At 34.1% G+C, this 25,104-nt stretch overlaps 1 protein-coding gene across 13 annotated transcripts in view; it reads left to right on the top strand.

Moving 5' to 3' along the window:
- Positions 1-25,104, top strand: part of LOC149775740 (uncharacterized) — a 194,377-nt gene that overhangs the window by 46,045 nt on the left and 123,228 nt on the right. For 11 of the 13 annotated variants that reach the window (XM_089944251.1, XM_089944257.1, XM_089944249.1 and 8 more), the window contains 3 exons: positions 12,489-12,548; positions 21,938-22,036; positions 23,314-23,459. In XM_089944251.1, the coding sequence (XP_089800377.1) occupies positions 12,489-12,548; positions 21,938-22,036; positions 23,314-23,459 (305 nt within the window). The remainder of the gene's footprint in view (positions 1-12,488; positions 12,549-21,937; positions 22,037-23,313; positions 23,460-25,104) is intronic. The other 2 variants (XM_089944253.1, XM_089944250.1) reach the window with 1 other exon arrangement.

Below are 25,104 nucleotides of genomic sequence, written 5' to 3'. Positions count from 1 at the left end.
TTATCCCATCCGAGTTTATTTTTTGTACAATATGAATTTTCTTTATAGTTGAAGAAGTGTTATGAACACAGGATGAGTATTGGGTGTGTATTATTTGAACATGTGGAGAATAATATACTTTTTTGCCATGGCAGCCAAATCCAGCATTGAATTTGTGAAAAACATGAGAAAGTTACATATTTTAAAAGATTCTCCACTGGATATAGGCATAAAAGATGTTTTGTGTTAAAATTTCAAAATTTAACACATTAAAGGCAATTAAGTTTTGACTTTATATGGTCTTAATATTTACAATATAAAAGTATTTTGGTCAGAGATTCAGTTTGTTGTAAAATTTGTAGCAAATAGCTTGGTTACTCTGGTAACACTTTGAAAATGCAGCAGTAATATTACGGTATTGAAGCTGATCTTAAATTTTTATAGCAAAATACAAAACTTTCTGCTGTGTTCATTTGAATGCCTATGTTAAGGTTCAAAAGAAGTTGAAAGAAAGCTGAAAATTGATAAAAAGTTAATAAAAAGTATGAACAGAAGAAGAGTATTACATGTATAATCAGTCATGTATATTTATCACATGTATACATATGTATATACTTACCTGAATCTTTAAGTTTCTGTCAGAAACATGCAAGTTTGTTGTTGGATCTGACATGCAAATATATATAATAATTAACAGAGCATATAATCATTGTACTTCACAAATTTAAAGTCATGTAAATAAAGATCTTTAAATAAAAAAATGTTTCATATGAATAAACTTGGAATAAATGTTTGGCAGTAAGACTGAACTGTAAATTGGTAATACATGTAATATAATTCTAGTAGTATCAAGATAATTAGAACAATTCTGTTTCAGAAATTTTTCAGTAGCACATAATTTTATTGTTCATATGTTGCAGAATATAACTAACTAGTTTTAATATTTTTTACTGTAATATATACATATAAAAATATGTATGTGGGCATGTATGTACAGATTAATTTGTTCCTCACTAGGAATCAAACTTGGGTCTCTGGGGATTATGGCATCCATCTCCTTGCATGAATGTACTGATCCTCTTACCATCTTGAATAAGCTCACATCCCCAAAAATGGATGGAATCTAGTTTGGGGTTAAACAGTTGTGCATAGCAGACACTCATGCATGGCAACCCAGCAATTACTTCATCTAAATACAGTCATTCCAGACTCCTCTGTCAAAAGTTGCAGACATACATCAGACGGGAAAAAGTGCGATTTCTGAATCCTACAGGAGGAATGTGATAATGTGAAGCTAAATTATTTATGGAGAAAGAATATTATCATGCAGGTTAGAGAATTGTTTAATTACTCCTTTATTGGGAGTTGAATTTGGATCTCCACTTTAATTTCTATATACCATGATTTCATGAAGTATTATCATTGTTGTTTGCAATTAATTTATTCAAAGAGCAGTAATTAAAATTAACTCTTCTCTGTATCCCTTGAATAATGTAAAAATACACTTTTAAAACTGTGTTTTGTCCTTTTGTGATTTTTTTATTTATATCTTTCAAAATTGGATAACCTGTCAACCCTCCTCACCCTCTTATAATCAAAGCAGAATCTGACTTAAAATGTGTGCTTGGCAGCAGTAGTTTAAACATGCTACTGATAAAAAAATAAGTCAAAACAGATCTTTGAAAAGCTGGGACAAATGGAACCTCAATTATCAGATGAGTTACGGAATTTGTGTACAACAGTTTTAATGGTGTTTAAAATGTGCAGTACTTGATTCACTCATTTAGGAACAAATGATACATGATAATGATTAAATTTTTCTTGTTATTGGTTCTTCTTAATGGGTGGTCATATCATTTTCACTAAATGATGTCTGATTAGTTCTAAATTTAAATGGTGGTGATCTTGGCTCCAATATGGCCATAATAGTAGACATCTTGAAAATCTTGTTATTGCTACATAACTACCATTGATGACCATGTCAGCATTGGGTTTTCACTTTTACAAAAACCCAACTAATTATGATGTCTAGTTGGTCCTGAATAAACTTTGTGCCACTCTGAAGTGCAGAATGGCTGCCATGGATACCATCTTGAAAAATTGTATTGCAACTCTTGAACAAAAGTTACATTGACATGGGATTTTTGATTTTCACTAAAAGATTTTTTGTGTTGTTCAGTTGGTCCTGTTTGAATATGGTGCCAATCAAGAGATCAGTATGGCCATCAAAGAGCGACTATCTTGAAAATCTTTGAATGGATGGTCTTATCAGTGTGAGATTTTCACTGTCAATTTGGTCCTAAATGAAAATGGTGCCAGTCTGATGTCTAATATGGCCACCACAGCAGTCATCTAGAAAATCTTATCACTATTTCTCATGAATAAATGGTCATATCATCATGGGGTTTGTCACTAAAAGACTTCTTATCATGTTTTGGAAATCTGAATTAAAATGATGCTGATCAGACATACAACAAGTTACCATCTTGAAAATCTTGTTTTAGCTTCCCTCAAAGGTAAAATCATTTTGACATGGGATTTTCATCACAAGATATCTTATGGTGTCTAGATTGTCCTAATTGAAAATGACTAACCCTCAATATGGACATCATGGGGGCTGTTTTGAAAATATTGTTATCTCTACTCCCAAATGGTTGGCTATATCAACATGTGTTCTCACCAATAGACTTATTATGATACCTAGTTGGTCTTACATAATAATGGTTCCATTCATACAATTAGTATGGCTGCCATGGTGGCTGTTATGAAAATGTTGTCACTTCTCCCCCGAAATGTATAATCATTATGACAAGGGCTTCTGACCAGAAAGCTTCTATTAAAACAATGCTAATCAGACATCCAATATGTCCACCACAGCAACTAATTTGGAATTATTGTTATCGCTGAAGAATATCAGAGTTGGTTTCAATACTCGGCACTTAAAGGTAGAAATGATCTTATCTTGAATTTCTGGGGGAAAAATTTGGCCACTCGAGCATTAGTACCTTGAAGGGACTTTCGCTGGTAATTAGGGGCAGATAGGGTTGCAAGATAAGATGATTTTTTTTCTCTCATTCTCCTTTGTAGCATCTTTTTTTGAGGCAATCCAATTAGATCAATAGTAAATAAATCAGTAGTAAATAGATAAATTAATTATTGAGAACAGAGGTACCATCGGAAGATGACTGTGTTTTCTACAAACCTATGCATACTAAATATCTGCATTTATCTCTTTTATGTCCCCTTATAACAATTGCACAATATATATATATATATATATATTTGTTTATATATATGTATTGGTTTATGTTGTCAATATTTGTTATTGAACACATTTACTTATTGTCACATCCTGGAGCACATTATTTCAATGGCAGCTTGACCAGCCAGTAATCAAGTGTTGTTTTTTCAGTTCACTCAGCTATTTGTCCATGTTGTTCAGATTTTTCTCCTCTTGCATTGGTAAGCTGCATGCCTCAGTAGCTGGCTCTTATGCACACTGCCTTGAGCTCTGTCTACATTTTTAACATATTTACCAAATTTATTCAAAAGATTTCCCCCTACCCCAGCTGTAAATAGAAATGATCATTACCATTTAAAATCACTAATAAGTCAGACCCATCCGCAAACACAATAGACCCTGATCTGCCATTGCATAATGCGGCTGCAGATCAGGGTATGTGTTTGATCTAATGATTACTCCTAACATACTGCATAGAACCAAATCTGCAAGTGCATTATGCAATGGCAGATATGGGTCTGTAAAATTTGCAGTTCAATCTAAGTTATAAGTGAGTATATATGGTATCTAAATGGATGTTTCATCCGAGTATTTTCTTGCACTATACATATAGGCAGTACCACTTTAACACTTGAAAATCAGTAACCTGTGAAAACTCAGACATTAATCACTTGCATACCTGGCATCATTCAGATTCCTAGCTTGTTAGCCATCCCTTGCCTTAGACCATAAGAAACGTGAAAGAAAATGCTTGTAATATATTTGGGCCCACATCTGTTTTGATTTCTCAAACTATAATAAAATTAGTCTTGGTTAAAAAATAGTGCTGTTTAGAGAACAGTTTCACTTTTACTGCTGGCAATTATTGATAGGACATAGTGGATTGTTTTAGCTTACCTGACCATACAATTAAGAGAGCTTATGGTATGGCCCATGATCTATCATATGGTTGGTAATTGTGGAAAAATAAATTCATCTTCTGATTGATTTTATGCATTTAGGGTCTGCTAGACTGTGCCAACACAGCGTAGTTTTGGCGAATTTAAACTTTTCTCCAATGGCAGCCATCTTAAAGTCTTGGAGTATTTCTTCAACATTTGAGAACATTGACATTGAATTTTAGTAGTAATCTGGATGGTACCTTGAAATTCACTCTAATTTTAATATATCTGAATAGTTTGTGGTATAAAAATTTTTGGGTTTAGGTTCAAACCAATTATTGTATACAATTTACCGATACATGGGCTTCTTAATAAAAAAGTTATTTTCATTTCTTCTTCTTCTGGTATTTGGTTTCAGATGATCATTAAACAGCATTCTTTTAAATGTACTTAATATATTCGAAGATGCATAAGCTTGCTCTGTAGCTCATAAAATAAATAGTCTGATGTAAATGTTAGTGTTGGTTCATGGTATCAGTGTTACTAACGAGTGTAGATATGACTACTGTATTTGCCGGCCTATAAAACGATACTCTTTGATCAGAAAATCTTAGCTTTGTCGTACATTCTGCATCGACTTATAGTCCAACAAATACAGTACTTTTAAACATTTATACCATTTGATAGGTGTCAAGTTAGTAGAGAATTTACCACATTTGTCATTACACCTTTTGAAATTTTGCCATAGTGTATGTAACAGCAGAAACAAAATGAAAACAGTACAAGAAAAAATTATCATCAGAGTGTTTTTTCCATTTAGGACATACCATGGCATTAATTTGGAAATGGGAAGGCTTGTAGCTTTATGCATATGAGGGCTCAGAAAAGACAAATTATAGAAGACTAAATGTTCAAATGTTACTGCTGATTTGCATGCTTTAGTCATAACTTTGAGCTAATTCCTATGAATTATACCTCCATTATATGCTGATGTCAATTCAGACTACCTAGACTATTTACAAAACAAGGATTGAACAAGAAGTTGCAGATTTATTGAACTACTTTTTCATTCACAAATTCTTGAGTAAATTCAGTCATAGAAATAGTGGAGGCAGTGAAAACAGACTGCCTTTTTTATGGAAGACATTCCCAGTGAACAGACTGCATGATTTTTCTGTAACTTACTATGCTTACATACATCCAAGGCATATTTTTGTCATGCAGAAATAGCTCAGGTGGTCCAAATGTGCATGCTAACTTTTTGCCACATGTTTTTTCTAAAACAGCATTGTTTCTGTCATTTCTAGCAATAAACTTTATACAATATAGTTTGTTTCTTGTGATAAGCTTCCTACAGTGTAGTTTGTTTCTTGCCATAAGCTTCCTACAGTGTAGTTTGTTTTTTTGTGATAAGCTTCCTACAGTGTAGTTTAACCAATGATGTTAATTTATGTGCATTTAAATAATCTTTGCATAGCCTTGTTATGTGGTGTATTTGTTGACCTATTACAGATGCATTTCCATCTTTCCTTGTGAATCTTGACAATTTATGTGTCCATCTTAATTGTAACTAAAGTATTGCAGTGAATGAGGTTTTACAAATGAAATATTGGGTAATTAAATATAATAATTGAACAGTATGAACACTTTCATAAATGCCAGTTATTTTTGTAATCAGATTCAATATCTTAAACAGTAAAATTATTCTATCTTGAAATATTTTTGTCCCTTGGTCTGTATTATTTATTATTATTATTATTATTATTATTATTATTATTATTATTATTATTATTTTATTGTTATTATTGTCACAAATCATTAGAATCATAACAACCAGTAGTTTCCTCATTTTTTATTTTTTTTATGCCTAAATAGCTGTTAAGAGCGGTGTAAGACCTATGTGCCTGAGTCTTTTAGCGAAAAGCATAGATAGTATCCATGTGCTTATTGGTGAAAATGGAATATTTGAACCTTGCATTGCATGCATGAATCATTGGAAGTATGTGTGCATATTAGCAAATTTACCTTTAGCTGGCACCATATATACACTGTTATGCCTACATGCCATTAAATGCTACTACATACATAAGTTTTAAATTGGAAAGAAAAAATTGGGTAGCGCAACTTGATTACAAGATCTTTCTGATCTGGATGGGGGGTCTTTAATGAATTTCTTGTGCACTGAAAAGATTGAACAAACAAAATTTGAGAATCTCAAGATTACCAGTGATGTAATACAGCACTCTGAGCAACTGACCTCATTACAGATTTCCAGTTCATGATCATTCAATGAAGGTTACACATGTAGAATAGTTAATGAGTGTTGAATATACATGTTAAGTATATTTTGTGCATGTATTCTGGTTTTTAATCCATTTGGATTTGTCCTTTGTGACAAGAATTTTGACCAGCTGCAGAACCAGGTTAGTAGTATAAAAAAAGTATATTATTCATTGTTGCTGTAATTCATGCATGTAATATAGAGAGTAGTATTTTTATGCCCAAATTATGCTTTTTTTTTTCAACTTATAATAGAAATAATTACACTTATATCTCTAGGAGGGGGTTGGCATGTTTGATAATAGGTGCTGAGGATAAATCAGTTCTGTTTTTTTCTTTGTATCAGTCTTATTGGTCCATTCATATTGACTTCATCTTGTTTTAGCTAGTTGTACTAAAGATTGTGTTGATCTTTTCTAATTCGAGTTGCCATTTCTATCCTGCTGTCCTCACTGATATTTTTGGGATAGAGTGGGGTGGGGTGGGGATGTGTGTTCATTTGCGATGGACAATCAGATGCACATTTCCAAATATGTGTAATGAAATTATAAGTATATTATGTCACAAATACTGCCATTAATGTAAATGTCCAGATTTTTATTTCTTCCAGGCACAGTATTTTCCAAATTTTAAGAATTTTTGTAATACACCATAGATACAAGTTTCAGATATCAGGTACATTTTTTTCAAGCTGAAGAAAATAAGAAATTCTGGCTGAAATGTAAACTAAGGATTATTTTACCCATAGGACAACTGTACAAAAAATTACTGAAGAGATGATTATCAGATTATAAGAAGGTGTTGATTGCTATATTCATCACATGGATTAACTGAAGATGTCAGAGAGTAGCAATAAAACGTTGGCATGCTCCGCAACTTGTGATAACTCATTTCCAAAACAAAGTGGTCACGATGGATGACTCATACGTTTCACAAGTTCTTATCATTGCAGTTTTATTCAGTAGCATATTTCTTCATATTAACATCACTTTATGATTTTGCCAAAGTTCATGAACTTGCCTTGAGTTGACATCAATTTTTGGGGTATTACAGGTATTTATATGCATCATCTACAATTTAGAAAGAAAAAGAAAAATAATTACCAAAATATATTTGGCAAGCAAGTACATAATGCAGCCTATTTTATTAGCCCTTTTCAAGTGAGACACATCAGTACACAATCTTGAAAAAAGATATTCATTTTCAGGACAGGGTATTCCTGGAAAAAATGATAACTTTTACTTCATATACATTAACTTGATCAAGAGAGCCACATATACTTGCTTACAAGTCAAATCCAACTGCAAATTGCACAGATCTAGGTCTGCCATCACATAGTCTAGGTGTATGCAGTTTGTTGGGAGTAATCAATGGAACAAACAATGGTAGACCTTGATCTCCCAGCATATTATGCTATGACACATCAGGATTTAGGTTGTTTGCAGTTGAACTCAACTTATAAGCGAGTATATACAGAACATTAATGATGTTAAATTAGAGGGAATAATACTTGCAGATGTGTCTTGACATAAAACTGCCCAGAATTGGATGCTTAAAAATGTACATCTTTAGACAGAAAGGCGTGTCCATCATTGAATTGACATACCTGAACATGTATCATAATTTTAAATTACCTTAGTCTATTTTTTTATGTCACATCACTTTTTCTGTGTATAGTATTCTCAGGTATCTTATTTTAGATCTTGCATTAGTTTTATGTATGATGCTTTTTAAATATGAAGTGGTGAACAGAAATCTAAAAACAATGCACTGCACCAAAAGTATCATTGTTCATAACAATACTATTATTAGAAAATTATTTCACTCACTTAAATAATTAAAAAATTCTGCTCTTCGCTGTATTTTCAAGGTTTAGTATAATTAAAGTGGAACTCACTGCTTCTAACTATATTATAACTGGGATGTTCAAGATCTCCATCAGCTCTTCTGAGAATTGTTTTTAGAGATGCTTAAGTCCTATAGTAATAACCATTTCTGTCAGTCCATCTGTCCATTATTGTAACACTTTCTGTAACCAGGACAGTCTTGCAGCCCATACATATAATCAGATGCCATTTTGATAAGTAGCTTACCGTTTACATATAGCCATGCCTTATAAAGGTTTCATCCTGCCAGGTCAAATTTTGAGAGAGTTATTGATTGTTTTCCATCAATATTGTGTTGCCACTGCAAGAGATCCTTGAAACAAGCAATGATCAGGAACCATTCAGCATAGTCTGATACAGTTTGGTATGTACATTGTCTGAAGACCTTGCTGTACCTTCTTGGGGTTTGTCTTATGGACCCCCTAGGGATATAGTCAATTGCCCCTGGCAGTTAGTTCTGTGCTTGTAATTGGTATAGCTCAAGAACCAATCAGTATAGTCTTTACAATCAGATGTGATCATTATTTCACAGATTTTGAAGTGCCTTACATGATTTTAGTTTAATTTGGAAGAACTGTTGCCCCATGATTGCTTGTCCTTCTGGCTTTATTTACCTGAGTATAACTTTACCACAATTTGCTGGATTTCAATCAGATTTGCATAAAATTTGACTTCAGATTGATGAGATCTTAAGTGAATTTGATTTACAGTGTTCTATAATGTCGTATACATGAGGTATGTCCCATGATTTCCATTTCTCCAGCTTTTGGTTCCTGCAGTATAAGTTGACTAGGTTTTGTTGGAAATCAACCAGATTTGGTATGTAGCTTGTATTAATGTGACCGTGAATGAAATGTTCATCATTTTCATTTAAAATAGTTATGTCCTCTGATTTGCCCCTTCCTTCAGACTTTGCTTTCCACAGCATAATTTTGCTAAGGAACATTGCATTTCATCCAGAGTTATTACGCAGCTTTATATTCAAAAGACTAGAAATGTGTTGGATTTCCATCATTGTACTCGACTTTCATTTGGAAAAGTTAGGATCCCAGAATGGCAATCTTTAATGAGCTAAATGCCCAGCTTTTCCTGGGAGCTGCAGTAGCTCAGTTTGTTGTGCATGGGACTCATGATCCAAATGTCATTGGTTTCAGTGCACACCCAGACTAGCCCTGGTCACCTACCTTAGTGTGTTCTTGGAAAAGGTACTTAACTCCCATTTCCTTGGCATGGTGTAGCCAATAATGGATTAAAATTAAACCAGATTATCTTCTCCAAACTATGGTTTTCCAGCAGATGTTCTTCTGTACAAGTTCATGCTGAGCAACTTGTAGAGTGTGTGACTTTTTGTAATACAGCAATCATGATTGGATCTGGGGGTTTTTGTGTTGAAATCTGACCTTTTCAAACAAGAATACTCTACAGTGTATTATTATAAACACTAAATAGCATTAAATACACAGTCTGATATCATATTGTTTTCCAAAATCAATTGAACATCCCAGACAAAGGATTTTATAATATTTTATTGCTTCCTTTCTGTGGTTATTATATAGACAAATGTTTGACAGTCACACACAGGAAGTAAAATTCTTGATTGATTTCATTTTAACGTGCTAGTTTGACATTTATTGTACCCATAAGCAACATACTTTTTACAGCTTATGTGTGGGCACAAGGTTGTCTTTGAAGTGGAGGATGCTGTATAACTAAAACAAAAGCTTTAGACTCTGGATAGGCAATCACTAACCTCTGTATGATCACAAACTGGTGATTGAACTCAGGCCTGAAGAGATGCAAAGTGCAGGATTTACCAATGACTACTATACTACTTAAGGCTTCATAATACAACCTTAGCAATTAATACTATTCAGGTGCTTTGAACTTTTGGAGTTGTTTAATTCATAAATACAATTGAGTCTTAAATATTAGTTTAGTTTCAAAAAGTTAGTATTTAGATCTTCAAGGATTTACCAAATTTTTACATTTATAATAATAACATTTTTGTTGTTGTAAATTCTGTAAATCCATAGATGTTTGATAAAGAATACTGTCCTGGATAAGGTAAGCAGAAAGTTTCAGATTCACAGAAAGGAAGCAACCTAAATAGTTTACAAGATCATAACTTTAACTTACCATTTACTTTTTATGTACCATGAACCCAAAATGTTTGTGGGTAGCAAATATATTGATATTGAGATGCCATCCATTCCAAATTTTACAATATTATTATGAATTTTTATTGAACATTCCACATTTTGATTTAGATTAATGTATGGGATGCAGAATTTTAAATGTTAAGTTTCTGATGTGGAAACAGGTAGGAAGAAAAGTGCTTCTCAGTCAGTACCAATGCACTAGACTGGTAGATAGAATTTAGTTTCTTTTGTAAAAATACAGGATATACACATCAAGAAACCAGTTGATTACACTGAAAATAGTTGAAAAATGGCAGCAGAGATGATCTGAAGAAGAAAAAAACCCTGTTGTTTATGGTTATTGTTTGTCTGATAATGTTGAAGGAATTCAAGGTTTTGAAATGGGAGGAAGAGATAAACCAATTAGCCTCCTTGGACCTTAATTGTTACTGTCAGTGTACAGGCAGACTTACAAATTTATCAACTGGCCACAGGCTAAATTACCATTTACTTTTCCAGATGAGCTGCATAAATTTACAAATAATGTAACATAGAAAGATGCATTATGACCACGTAGAAATTATTACTTTCAACGAGCATACTATCCATTCTGGACAGACTGCCCATATTCTCAAAAATTGATACTACGATTCCTAATGAGCATGCACAAGGGTAACATCTCTGCTGTTATAATTGGGATCAAAATTATAGCTGCAAACCAGGGTGCCCATTCTCTCTGTATCAGAAGTTCAAGCAAATATATTTTAGCGTAATACATTGGAAATAATATTTTAGTGTAGTACATTAAAGAAAGTGTAATTATGTACAAAAACATAAAAATATGGCATGTCTTGATACTTGGGTCTGGCTTAATACATGTGGTTTACTGTTTAGTTATTGATCAATCTCCACATCAGACTATGGAAATCTGATTAAATGATATCTTTATCTTGAGCAGTGTTGTTTTAGTTTTTTGTCATGCATTCATAGCAAAAATTTGCATCAGAGATTGGCATTTTTTGCCGTAATCATAAAGTTAGTCTTGAGATATTTTGCAGTGTACTACCCCACCTCACTTCACCCCCATTCAGAACATGCAGGGCAGACATTGATATTTGTTGGGTTTGTACTTTGTATGCATTAGCTTGTATCACCATGTAAGTGTATATTAAACATCATTAGCTTCTTTAAGGCATTTTAGTTTTATCTCCATTAGTGTTGAATTCACTGGGAGAAAGATGGTGAGAATACCAGTAAGAAAAGCAGCCTTGACTCTCCTCTGGGTCACTGGGACCTATTTGATGTTTCAGTGGTTTGGGTTTTAGATATTCATTACCATTTATTGTACGATGAAAGTGAAACTAGATCAGATGCACACCCTAATGAGTAAATTGCCCTCTTTGTAGGCTTCTGTGTCCTGCAGTTCACGCCTTAGATTTTTTTATTTACTGTAGATGCATGTTTAAAGGACACCATCTAATTTTCCACAACTATGTTTTAATGGCAAGAATAGGTAGATTTGTTTCTTTGGGGCTTTAAATTGTGTTTGCACTGCCAGATTATTTTCATCTGATAGCTTGAGTAGGCATTAATGCAGCTAGATCCACATTTTTTAGTTACACAACATATTGCATTAACATTGATCAGTTTACCTTACATATGATGGCAGATCAGGTATAAATAATGCTAAATAAAGTTGGGTTATGGTACTGACGAAAGTACATGTAGTAAACCTTGGCTACGGGCCCCCCAAAATGAATGTGTGTTTCTGCTAATATTGTGGGGGAAAAAATACTGTATGGAGGTCGGTATTAATATTTCTTTATTACACTTTTTAAATCTAGCCCATGTCAGTTCCCAATGTAACATTACCAGTTTGGAGGTGAAAAATGGGATACAGTCTGTACTGATTTTTTGTGTACATATTTGTTAAAAAGTTATAGGGTCCTTGCCATTTAAATATAGGGTAGGTTGGATTAGCAGAACCACAGATTTTTTTTGGCCCAATTTTACTAACAGTGAATGCATCTAACACTTTCATGTACTTATAGTTGGCTTTTCCTTTTTTAATGTTAACACACAGGCTAAAACCAGCCAGAGGCCAAGTTCTCTCAATCTGTCAGCCACTACTTCAGCATTACAGGTGAGTGGGTGGAGTTGATTTTGATACTGCTGGAATATGGCCCCATTGTCACATTGCTGTCTTGACATAAAAGATGAACTCAGACTAAGGATTGCAAAATAACATGGTTAACAGCCATACTAGGTGTTCAGAATTTTCATGGGCCATTGCCCAGGGCTAGTGACTCTTTACACCACCAAGTAAATATCATGATGTAGATTATCATTTGGAAAAGATGAAATCAGATTTGTTAGGTAGCTTCCACTCTCAGGCATAATACTTTACATTTTCTGGATATGAAATATCTCTGTTTTATCATTGAAACTTTATCCAAAAGAAAATGTTTTGATAATTACAGTGTGACTCCGCTATAAGACGGTAGTTGGGAGCCATAGAACCCAACCATGTTATAGACCGAACTGTGTTATAAGCAACCAGGTCGGTTAGCTGAAGAAAATGATGCATGTACCCCAAAATATTTGCAGGGGGGTAGGTAATAAATGCAGGCGGTAAAATACGTGCTTCACCAGTACAGTTACCATCTTAAATTGATGCATATCAAATGAGAAATACACCTGTAGTGAAAACAGAGAAGGCATATATAATAGTTTACTTGATTTAGAGAACCACAAATTGGTACATATATGTGAATACTGTTTATATATACACGTCTAAAGTATAGCATGAATAGAATATCAACACCGTGTACTCACTCGCGAATCTCATCATATACATTGAATCCACAATACAAGTGATTCCATCGAAAATATGCACACAGATTTAAAATATCCAATAATTTTGTAAAAGGTTATAATGGTCTGAATTCTGTGGAAAAACATAGCACAGTCACACAACGAATGATGAAGCACATTTACTTTTCATTACGTCCCAAGTCAGTAAAAGTTAGTTTGCGCTTAAAGCCGCCGTTGGTAGCTTCTGTAAGCTTAAACTTTTTCCCTGCAAAAAGGAGACTTTCACGGCACAGTTAACATGTTCCAGTCACATTGGAAAATATAAAAATATATCAGATTCCATTACTTTTATTTAAGTTTGGTACTGACTTCCTTTGAAGAAAAGTTCTTTGTTTTTATTGAAGATTGTAATCGGCTTTCTTTGATGAAGGGTGCATGCATTATTGAAGTCACTGCTAAAGGACAGCTTTGGAGAAGCAGACAAATGCCCATTTCTTATTGTGGCAGCAACATCAAATAATTGTATTGCATGTTTGAGACTGATTTTTTTTCTCCATTTGCTGAGTACTTTTTCCTAACAGTCGGTACTTCAAAGATAAAAAATTTGTTTTTAAATTTCAGCAAACTATTTTATCTGGGTAAATTTTTAAAAAGGAATTGGCCGTCATTTGGTCTATTCTGGTTACTGTTCCTCAGTGCCTGTTGAATAAACCAATAAGTAAGATGTGTTTTTTTTTTTTCTTCACATTTGTGGTAGCAGCGTGATGCTGCCTTCCACGCATGCATCAGAAATTTAACAAAGGGTCAACGGACGATAGAGACACAGATGTTATGGTTTGATGACAGGGATTATTACAAAAAATGTGAGTGTTCTGATAGAATTAATTCTGAGTGAAAAGAAGAGGAATTTTACTTACCATCCACATACAAATGTCAGTCTATGTAAATATATTAATTACTAAAGAGCGTCCAAAAATCTGACAAAAGATAGATTACGAGATAATGCCTCGTCCGGTTGATCTCCATTACCAGAAATGTCAACAACCAAAAAGCGGATATCTCACAACATACAGTACTCGTGCTCACTGTCAACATAAGCGGATTATGATATAACAAATCACTGTTAAGATGGTTTGGCAATATGGACACAGAATTTGGTTATGCTCCAATAGATAAATGTCAGTGCATTTTATATCCAGTTTGCGGCTTCCTTTCGTGGGGCCTCTGAATTTCTCCACTCCAGACCAATGGTTGTATATACAAGTTTAAACAGCTAACAATATAGCCAGTAAAAAAAAAATTGCCAGATGGTATATTTTGCCGCCAATAAGAAGAAAAAAATCCAAGTGTGCAACTTTGGAGAAGCCCTATCTGATCCCAGAATAAACTTTTTACACATTATTTTTGTACTTTTAAGAAGAAAAAAACTACTTTTTCGTGTACAAGAAAAATACATATAAAATTTCAGGAGCCATGCCACAATTGTCATGTATTATTCATACACAATCTCTTCCCCAAAATGATAATAAACTTTTTACATTTTTTGCATACTTTTAAGAAAGATTTTTTTTTCGTGTATGAGAAAAATACATGTATATGAAATTTCGGGAGCCACACCACGACCATGTTATATCCAAATTCATGTTATAATGGAATGTGGTATAATGGGGTCACACTGTACTTATCATGCTTATGCATGGATATTAAAATGATGGATAAGTAAGAGTCAGAAATTTTTTTGACAGCCTTTTCACAAGTAATCTGTACAGGGAGTTTAACAGGCTGGCATACTCCAAGAAATAATGATGACATTTAAAGGAAAATGTAGGCTAAATATAAAATGTTGATAAATTGAACTTTGTCCTTAAAATAAAATTGTTTCAATTTAGAGTCTGAGTGCAAATTTTTTGCTGAAGATATTTGTAAATTTGGGGGCATAGAACCAGTATCATACCAATTGCATGGGACCACAGTGAACTGAAGATATTTGTAAATTTGGGGCATAGAACTTGTATCTTATCAAATGCATGGGAACTGAAAATGGTCATCATTTTGAGTACAGTGTATAATGCTACACATGGCTTTTCAGTAAGATAGACATGTTTAAAAAATATATCTTACCTGGAATAGAAGTCCCTGGAGGTTGGCGTATGGCTTGGTAATGCTATTATAATGAATTTTTCAGAGAAATTTGAAAACTAAACAGAAATTTTTTGAAAGTAAACAATTTGTTTTCTGTATATTTTAAATTGATTTCTGGGACTTGTATAGATTGATTGATTCATGTATAGTCAGTGGTGAAGAGCAAGGAACAGAGAATATATATTTTTAACTCGACTGGTCATAGACCAAAGGAGCTTATGGGATGGTCTGTTCTTCATCATTCATCCATCTGTCAGCACCGGTTTTTAATTCTTTTTTTCTTTATTTTTCACAATAATTGCATGGAGACACTTTTATAAAAGGCACAGAAAATAGGATTCTTGTATACAATATGTTTGTTATCATCATTACATTATGGTTACCATTATTAAACCTCAGAGTGCACCTGGATCACAGAAAGATGCCTTAGTTCAGATCATAGAAACAGTATCAACACATTACGGAAGAGTTTCTTACTGTCATATGTTTGTTCTTTGCTGTCAGTAAATTACATATTAAGAAGTAACATTTAAATTTGTCCAGTATGTCTCATTGCTGTTCATAGTCTGTATCTTGATCAGTCTATTGACTTGTACCATTGGATGTAGTTGATGATTAGGGTTTATAAAACTAAGATTGACTTTACAGGTCTCTTACATATTTTATTATGGCCCTAAATGTAAGATCAGTCTTTCCATTCAGCTTTTTGTGTGCAGAATAGCTCACAAACCTCTTTGATTTATTTCATTGTCATATAAAAGATGAACTGCCATACACATATTTACCTTTTAGGGTTTCATTTCTCCAACTCCGAGTTTAGCTGTATTGAGTTTAAGACCAGTCAGGTTCATGTAATGTTCTTTTGTCTTCTGTCCATCAATCATCTGTCACTTGTCATTGATCTGCTAGCACATGCATGTCAACAGGAGATCTCATACAGATAAACAAATTTGAATAAAATGTGAGATGATGGTATATCTCAGCATCTGTTTGATTAGCAGCTTCGCTATGTCCTTTGGTTCAAGTCTGAGATTTAAAACAAACCCAGATTGTGTGCTTATATTGCTTTTGAATTTAATAACTTGAAGAAATACAAGTGGATTCTGACCAAATTGGGTATATTGGTATGTTTGATAACTGAATGGATGAGATTGATCACCGTTATTTGATAATGGGTTCAGGGTCAAATATCATGGTATAGGTTTTGGAACCATTATGGTTTGTGAACACAGTACATATAACATGAAGAAATAGCAGCTGATTTTGATCCAACTTGGCTTATTTGTGTATCTCTGTTATGCAGTATCAGGTATGATAAACAGCACCCCATGGAAGTTTCATTGAAAGACTTCTTAAACACGAAGTTGTTTAATTGGCAATGATAAAATGATGCATATGCTAATGGATTTTGTCCAGGCTTTGTATTTAGCTGCACTTCAACAAAGAAGGAATGGTAAGTAATATGACATTGATTTCAAGATTAAAGCTTAGCAAGAATTAAATGGGAAGATACTGATCTATTGTGAGTTCCTGACAATTCTTTTCTGCCAGTAGAGTATTAGTCTACTTTGAGGAACGTCATATTTCATCTCACCTGACCATAAGGGCATTTGAGTTCATTGTATGGCCATGTGTCTGATATCTGTTGTCCATTTTCCATTTTTTTTAATCTGTCAACATTTGTTTGTAACTACTCGGGAGGCCATGTTTTTTAACTGGAATATAGGTTTGTATAAAAAGTATCTGGGACAATTTCAGTTACGAGTGAGATCTATGCATATTAATAGGCTATCTTGCATCAGATTGACTGAGCTTGTAACCACTCTGGAGGCTATATATGTATTTCTGATCCAAGTTTGATCAGACTTGGAATTTTTGCTTATATTATCAAGATCTGTGCATATTAATGAGTTGATCACCATTATAGACTCATTTCTCTGATGAAGTCCTTGAGATAGGATCAGAAGCTAAGGGGTCATGAACTTGTTTGCAACAGAAAGGTATCTATTCTTATTTCATTAATTATAAATGGATGTAGCAGGTAACAATATTCATTCCAGAATTTCTGATAAAAATTTAGTCAGACTTGGATTATATGTTTATGTGAGATCCACACATATCTGTGACATGATGCTACATGTGATTGACTCAGCTTGGCATCACTGTAGAGACCATATTTTTTACAATTTGATTTTGAGTTACTTGGTAAATAGACTGAAATCATCAAGATGTCCAGTGATTTTATTATGAGCAAGGTCTGTGCATGTTAATGTTGTTGTGGGGTTTAACGCCATTTTTCAGCACACGATAGGCTATACATGGCGGCCAGTATTAATGTTGGAGGAAGAATCTGTGAAAACCCTGGAAAGAACCACTGACCAACGAGAAGCTACCAGCAAGCTTTCTCACATACCCACACTGATGGAATCAGAGACTCGAACCAGTGCAGACAGAGGTGAGATGGCAGTGATCCGTAACAGAGAGCGCTTTAGACCACTCGGCCACTCGGGGCCCCACATATTAATGAAACATTTTCTTTTCCCACTGGAATGACTATTGAGAATATTACAGGTTGTTAAAGAGACCTTCCCGTAGCAGAAATTATGCAAACCAGATTATACACCTAATGATTTTAGTAAATGATATTTAATTTATAACAGAAGAAAATTTATCAAATAAAGTATAATAAGTAACACTCTAAGTAGATAAATAAATGGCTATAAGATAGCTTGCAAAGCCAATAAATCAATCTTTAATCCCTATACATTTTAAGTGGACAAAACTAAGAGGTGCAGTAGGTCAGTAGTTACCATCCTAGACTCTTATCCAGGAGTACAGGTATGATATACAGACCAGGCATTGTCAGCTACCATGTTGCTTGGCAAGATTCCATAGTGTGTTTGGCTCAGCCAGACTAAAAATGATTTGTGAGTGGATGAAGAGATAATAACTGAGTAAACATTTTTGATTAAATTCGTGGCCATTAGAGGCTATATATTATTGGTGGCTAGCATAAATTATGTCAGTAATTTAATTAAATAACAGAATTTCCTTACACAAGTAAAGATAATTACTTGCAGGTAATTGTGTTATTGTGAGTTTCTGTTGATGAAAAGAACTTGAACCTTCTTCTTGCCAAGAACAGTCCATCAGAATTGTATAATTTGATAATAAAGCATCCAGGCATGAAGCTCACTGAAATATTGATACACTCTCAGATAATAAAAATGAAATACTTCTAGTTGATCATAAATGAAAATGGAGCTGATCCAACTAATATTATGACTGACACAATGGCTATCTTGAAAATCTTGTTACTGTTTATCCTCGATATATCTCAACATTGTGCTGTGACCAAAAGTCTTCTTATGCAGTCTAGTTGATACCAAGTACAAGTGATGGCAGTTTGAAATAGAATATAGCTACCATAGCATCCATTTTGAAAATATTGATATTGTTGCTCATCACCAGAAGACTTGTTTTGATGCCTTGCTGGTCGTTAATGAAAATGATTGTTGTTGTTGTTGTTGTAGGGTTTAACGCCATTTTTTAGCACAAGATAGGCTATACATGGCGGCCAGTATAATTGGTGGAGGAAGAACCCTGGAAAAGCCCAGGAAGAACCACTGACCCATGAGAAGCTACTGGCAGGCTTTCTCACGTACCAACGTTAACCGAGGCTGAGACTCGAACTTACGCAATCAGAGGTGGGATGTCAGTGATCCATAACAGTGAGCACTTTAGACCACTCGTCCACTTGGGACCCCATAATGAAAAAATGGTACTGATATGATTCTTAATATGGCTACCAAAGTGACCGTCTTGTAAATTTTGTTATTGCTTATCATCCTGAAAGGATGGTCATATCAACATAAGGTTTTCACTGAAGGTGGTTTTTGGTGTATGGTTGGTCCTAAATGAAAGTGTTACCAATCAGATGTCTGATATGGCTATCATAGCAGCCATCTTGAAATTTGTTAATGCTGCTACGTCTGAATAGTTAGTCGTATCAAGATGAGTTTTTGAAAATCTTTCTATACTACACTTCAGGAATGAAAAATTATATTAGCATATGGTTTTCACCAGAAGACTTCGTGGGATGTCTGCTTGGAAAATTGGTGCCTATCTGATGTGCAATATGGTCAAGACAGCAGCCATCATGAAAATCTTGTTATTACTACTCCTGAATGGATGGTCATAACAAATAAGGTTTTCCCTGAAAGTCTTTTTATGGTCTCTAGTTGATCCCAAATGGAAATAGTGCTAATCTGATGACCAAAATGGCCACCAAAGCAGCCATCATGAAAATGTTGTTATTGCTACTCCAAATGAACAGAAAGTCATATTGAGATTGGTTTTTCACCAGAAGACTTCTTATGATGTCTAGTTCACCAGAAGACTTATAATATCTAGTTCACTAGAAGACTTCTTATGATGTCTAGACTGGCCTAAATGAAAATGGTGCTTCACACACAGCCAGAGTGGCTGCCATTTTGGTTGGTTGTGTGGGTTTAATGCCACTTTTCAAGATGTTGTTGTTGTTTTTTTATGGTTTAACACCATTTTTCAGCACACAATAGGCTATACATGGCTGCCAGTATTAATGGTGGAGGAAGAACCCAGGAAAACCCCGGAAAGAACCACCAACCCACGAAAAGCTACTGGCAAGCTTTCTCACATACCCACATGGGCTGAATCCGAGACTCGAACCCACGCAGACAGAGGTGAGATAGCAGTGATCCGTAACAGAGAGCTCTTTAGACCACTCGTCCACTTGGGGGCCCTTTTCAAAATGTGATATTCTGTATGAGAATGATGCAGATTTGACATAAGAAAAATTAACCCAAACAGCCAACTTGGAACATCTTGTTATTGTTACTTCTCTAGTATTGTTGGTCATATCAACATGGTGTTCTCACTGACAGACTTGGTCCATAATGAAAATGGTGCCAGTTATAAATCCAATATGAGCACCATGGTGGCTAATTTGAAAATTGTCTCATCTTAAGTTCCTAGAAAGTCTCTTTGAACATTAGAATAAATGTCCTTTCAATGGATATTTTTTCTTTCTTCAATGTGTTATAGACCATTAGGCAACTAAGTGCTTCAGACTTTTCTTTCCACTCCATATTTTCATAATGTATGTTTTTGCTTCACAAGCTTACATGTGTCATTTCCCCCAGTGGGCAGTATGCCCTTGTTTTTTTAATACTGATTTTGTTCCAGTTTGAAAATCTTTCTTGTAAAACCCATGGCTATGTTTACAAATGTGTTTATGGATAATTATAAACATTATACTATATCTGTAAGCAAGTTTGATATGTTTAACATTTTCCAATATTGCCATGAACATTTTGTATTTATATATTATCACTTATATTGTGCATTATTTTATGTCATTTAATATATTCATTGCCATTACTCACAAAGTATTTGACATTTATATTGTCATTTGAGCTTTAATAAAAAGTAAAAATGAATAAATACCCCATTATGTTGTCTTATGACAAGTTTTCATCCATAGTTATATAAATTTAATATGTGTGAGAGCCATGTTAATCTGGAGAGCACAAATTAAAGTTTGATCTGTGATCTTAACATTTAAAGTTCTTGGGTGACTTCGATTTTGAGCAAGAGACAGCATATTATTTGTGCTTTTATTTTGATCAGACTTGTGAAATAGGTAAAATTGACATGATATAAAATTTGAGAGATAATTTAGGGTGTTAATTACAATACTTAAGACAGCTTAGTGAAATGGACAGCAGTTATGTAAGTCAGATGAGTGATATCAGGCCTACTTGGGCTTCTTGGTGTCAGCTCATCATATAACCTCTACATAATATTATAGAAAGTAATGTTCTTTTTTAAATGTTGTTTGTCTTTTATGCTCCATCACATTACCTAACATTTCACTGTCAAGATCACTTATATCTGAATTTATTGTCTGCATGAGTGATGCCAGCCCCAGTTGGGCCTCTGTGTTTTTTAAGAAACATTGTGATATTTTCCCTCGTTCATGTTTTGCCATGGTATGTGTGTTATATCATGTAACTCCTACATAACTGAAGCCAGAGGTTTCATGTTAAAGTGAGGTGAATGTGGAAAATGAGAATAGTGCAAGAATAATGCTGCATATGGGCAGAAATGTAGATACTAAGAAAAAAGAAATGCAGAACAAAAATGATATTGCTGGCTGATAGAACTTTGCAAGAGAGATTACTGCAGATAAGGGAAACTATCTGTGTTTAATGTATTTTTGGTCATTATATTTTTACAAGGTTTTATAAAACTGTTATTTTGTATTTGAATTCTCAAATATGCCAGTCCAAAGAATAGGTCTTTGTTTCATCACAGGTGGGACATTTTACATTAGGTCTTTAAAATTTTATCATTTTAGTAAGCAGAAAGTCTTTGAAAATGTATAACCCCTCAATGGAAATGATTCCATTTTTGTGTGTGCTATTGGAATAGTGTTTAGATGGTTTATTTGCACTTGTTTATGCAGACTGTGTCACAGTTGACTAACCATATGCACTAATACTGTGTTTTTGTTTGTGTGTCTGTGGTGAATAGAAAGCACTGAAGGAGAAGGAGGAGCACATAGAACAGTTACTTCGGGAGAGGGACTTAGAAAGGGCAGAGGTAGCGCGGGCTGCAGCCCAGGTTGATGAGGTGAGCAGATCTGTTGCCATCATAAGGCTTGCCCCCGATGAAAGATTTTCAGATATATTAAAATTTAATTATCTGAAATTATTAAATCAAATTTGAATCATCCAGAATCATTTAAAATGTTGAACTTGTCCTGTGAGCTTAATGTTAACACAGTGGTGTTTGAAGGGGTACTGTATGCTGGCTTGTAAGTCTGGTCCAACTGCAGATACGTAGACCTTGCTCTGCCATTGCATTATGTGCTGGCATATCAAGGTCTGTTTTGTTTGTTCTACTGATACTCCTAACAAACTATTTAGACCAAGATTTGCCGATGAATTATGTGCCAAGAGATGTTTTTCTATGCATTTAGACCCAAATTATAAGCTAGTAAAGATGGTAAACATTAGGTTCATATGACTTATGTAGTCAACAGAAGTGAAATATCTGCTTTGATATTGGACTCCTTGAGAAATCATTGAATTTGAGGAGTGTCCTTGGTTTTATCTTTCGAAAGTCAGTGAATCTTTTTAAAAAGGCTTTGAATTTTCAAAATCTCCTTTTTTATTGGAGGAAATGTGAAATGTTAGAACTATATTATTCATATTTGTTATTTGCATGTTTTGAAGAAAAAAAAAATTATAAAAATGGGATAAAATTGGATGGATCACACAGCAATAGTTGCTACCAGATGTAATAGCATCCCATTGTTGTAGTGGTACACTAATTACGTTTGTAAATGGATGAAAAATTTAGAATGTAACTCAACAAGTAAATTTAAAATCAAACTGGGAACTTGGATACCTTTCTGTAAAATAAAAAGCCTTGAGAACTTTTGTAAGTTCTTAAACAAAACACCTTTCAATTAAGAACCTGGAAAAACCTCTCCACTCTGTATTGAGACATTTGTATGCTTCCATTAGTCTGGAGAAGTGAATAGTCTGCAAGTTGAATGGATGCTCTACTGTGCATTAACAATGTCCTACCTGCTAATTTGACCAAAACTTAGTTTTGCATTGTAATAGATGGAGAGCTGTTATTCTTCTTGAGACCTGTCTACAAAAAGTCTTTGTGACCTTCCTTTGCCATTAGTTCCTACTGAGTAACTGAAAACTCTGTATATCTTGTAAGAAAACAAGATAACAATGTCCTGGTAAATGCTATCCATGTCTTAAAACTTTCAGTAATGATTCTGATACAAAGGCTATAGCACCTGAATTGTAAAAAAAATCTCTGCAGAAATTACAAGAAAGTAGTGTAACATATGCTAGTAACACATTTTACTGACATTTTTTTTATAGGCAGAAAACCAGATAACTCATCTTCGTGTTGAGCAGGAGCGTTTGCGCGAAGACAGTGATGAGACTGTTGTTCGTTTGAAGGGTATCATACAGGAGCTGGAAAAGGAAAAGCATGACCTGTTGGGGAAGCTGGAGGATGAGAAAAGGTTTTTCTATATCAACTTTATGTTCATATATAGCCACTTATAGGTCAAGTCCAAATGCAAATAACATACTGTGCTGGCAGATTAGGGTCTATTTTGTTTGTTCTAGTAATTACTTCAAAAATAAACTGCATAAACATCAGATCTGTAAAGAAGAAGGAAAAACATGACTTGCTGGGGAAGCTGGCATTTATCTATTTATATACCGTATGTACTCACTGATAAATCAAGTGTAAATGCAAATAACATTGATCCTGATCTTACACTCATAATGTGCTGGCATATCAGGGTTTCTTCTGATGGTATCTAGTTGGTCTTAAATTAAAGTTGTGCCCATCTGATATCCAATATAGCCTCCATAGCAGCTATTTTGAAAATTGTATAACTACTACTTCTCTTGGATGAAAAGGCATATCAACAGTATATGGTTGGTTTTAATAAAATTGGTGGTGGTCTGAGATCCACATGGTGGCTAAAAATCTTGTTTATTACTGCTCCTCCTAAAGGAATGTCATACCAACATGGAGTTTTCTCCAGAAAACTCAGTATGACATCCTGTTAGTCCTGAATAAAATTAGTATTGTTTTGACCTAAAATATTGCTAACACATGGAAAATCTTTTCACTAATTTTCCTGAATGAACAGTCTTATCAACTTAGGCTTTTTACCAGGTCTTCTCATGGTGTCCAGTTTGTCCTAGCTGAAACTGTTGCCAATCTTTTACCTAGTATTGCTTCCACAGTGGTTGATTTGAAAATCTTCACTAATAATATCAACACTCGGCAGTTATAAAGAAAAGAATAATCTTGGATTACTGGAAATCCTTTTCAGGCAGTAGAGCATCAGTGCTTTGAGGGACTTGTTAAAAGTATTGAAGGGTTGTGATTCTTTTTCTTTTATGCTTAGTGACAGTGAAATGCATTAACTGATGTCAAATCTGTCAATAGCAATCACCTATGGGAATAAGCCAAACTAGTCTTTGTACACAGGTGACCACTTTATGCAGGTTCACCTTTCATACTTTGTTTTTCAACAAATACCATGCACCAGGTACTAGCAGCTTTATTATTATTATTATTATTATTATTATTATTATTATTAATAACAGATTCATGATAATACACTGTTCAGCAAATCACAAAATACCCATAATGTTCTCTTCAAAAGTAATGTTCAAAACAAGATTCCTATAAATTAAGCCATCACTGACTCAGCTCTTAAAAAAAAAACAATTATTGAGTTTAGAATTGTTTCATCCACCACAACAAAGCACTATTTAGCTACTAATAGAAAGCTTACCTGTGACTGTGAAACAGAGGACAGGCTCTTTGTTGGCCGACTTTTAGAATTAGGCCTATTAACAGCCATTCAAACTTAAAACAGTGTCTGGATTAACCAGATGCTTAGATCCCAAAGACCAAAAAGCAGTTGGCTTACGTGAAAGGCTCATGATAATAGGGAATGAAAAAAAGCTTGCTGTGGCTTTTGTTAGTAACGTGTAAAACTTGCAGACCATTTTTGTAAATATTGAATAATCCTCTGAACGCAGTGAAATGTGGGGTAACTGATCTCTCTCTTCAAAAATTTACCTTTTTCATCAGAGATAGCTAAAAAAAATTATATAAAAAATTTGCCTGGGAATAATTGG

This window comes from Sinohyriopsis cumingii, chromosome 19 (assembly GCF_028554795.1).
Source record: "Sinohyriopsis cumingii isolate HCF-2022 chromosome 19, ASM2855479v2, whole genome shotgun sequence".
In the NCBI taxonomy this organism is placed as follows: Eukaryota; Metazoa; Mollusca; class Bivalvia; order Unionida; family Unionidae; genus Sinohyriopsis; species Sinohyriopsis cumingii.
This window is presented reverse-complemented; position numbering and strand designations above follow the sequence as displayed.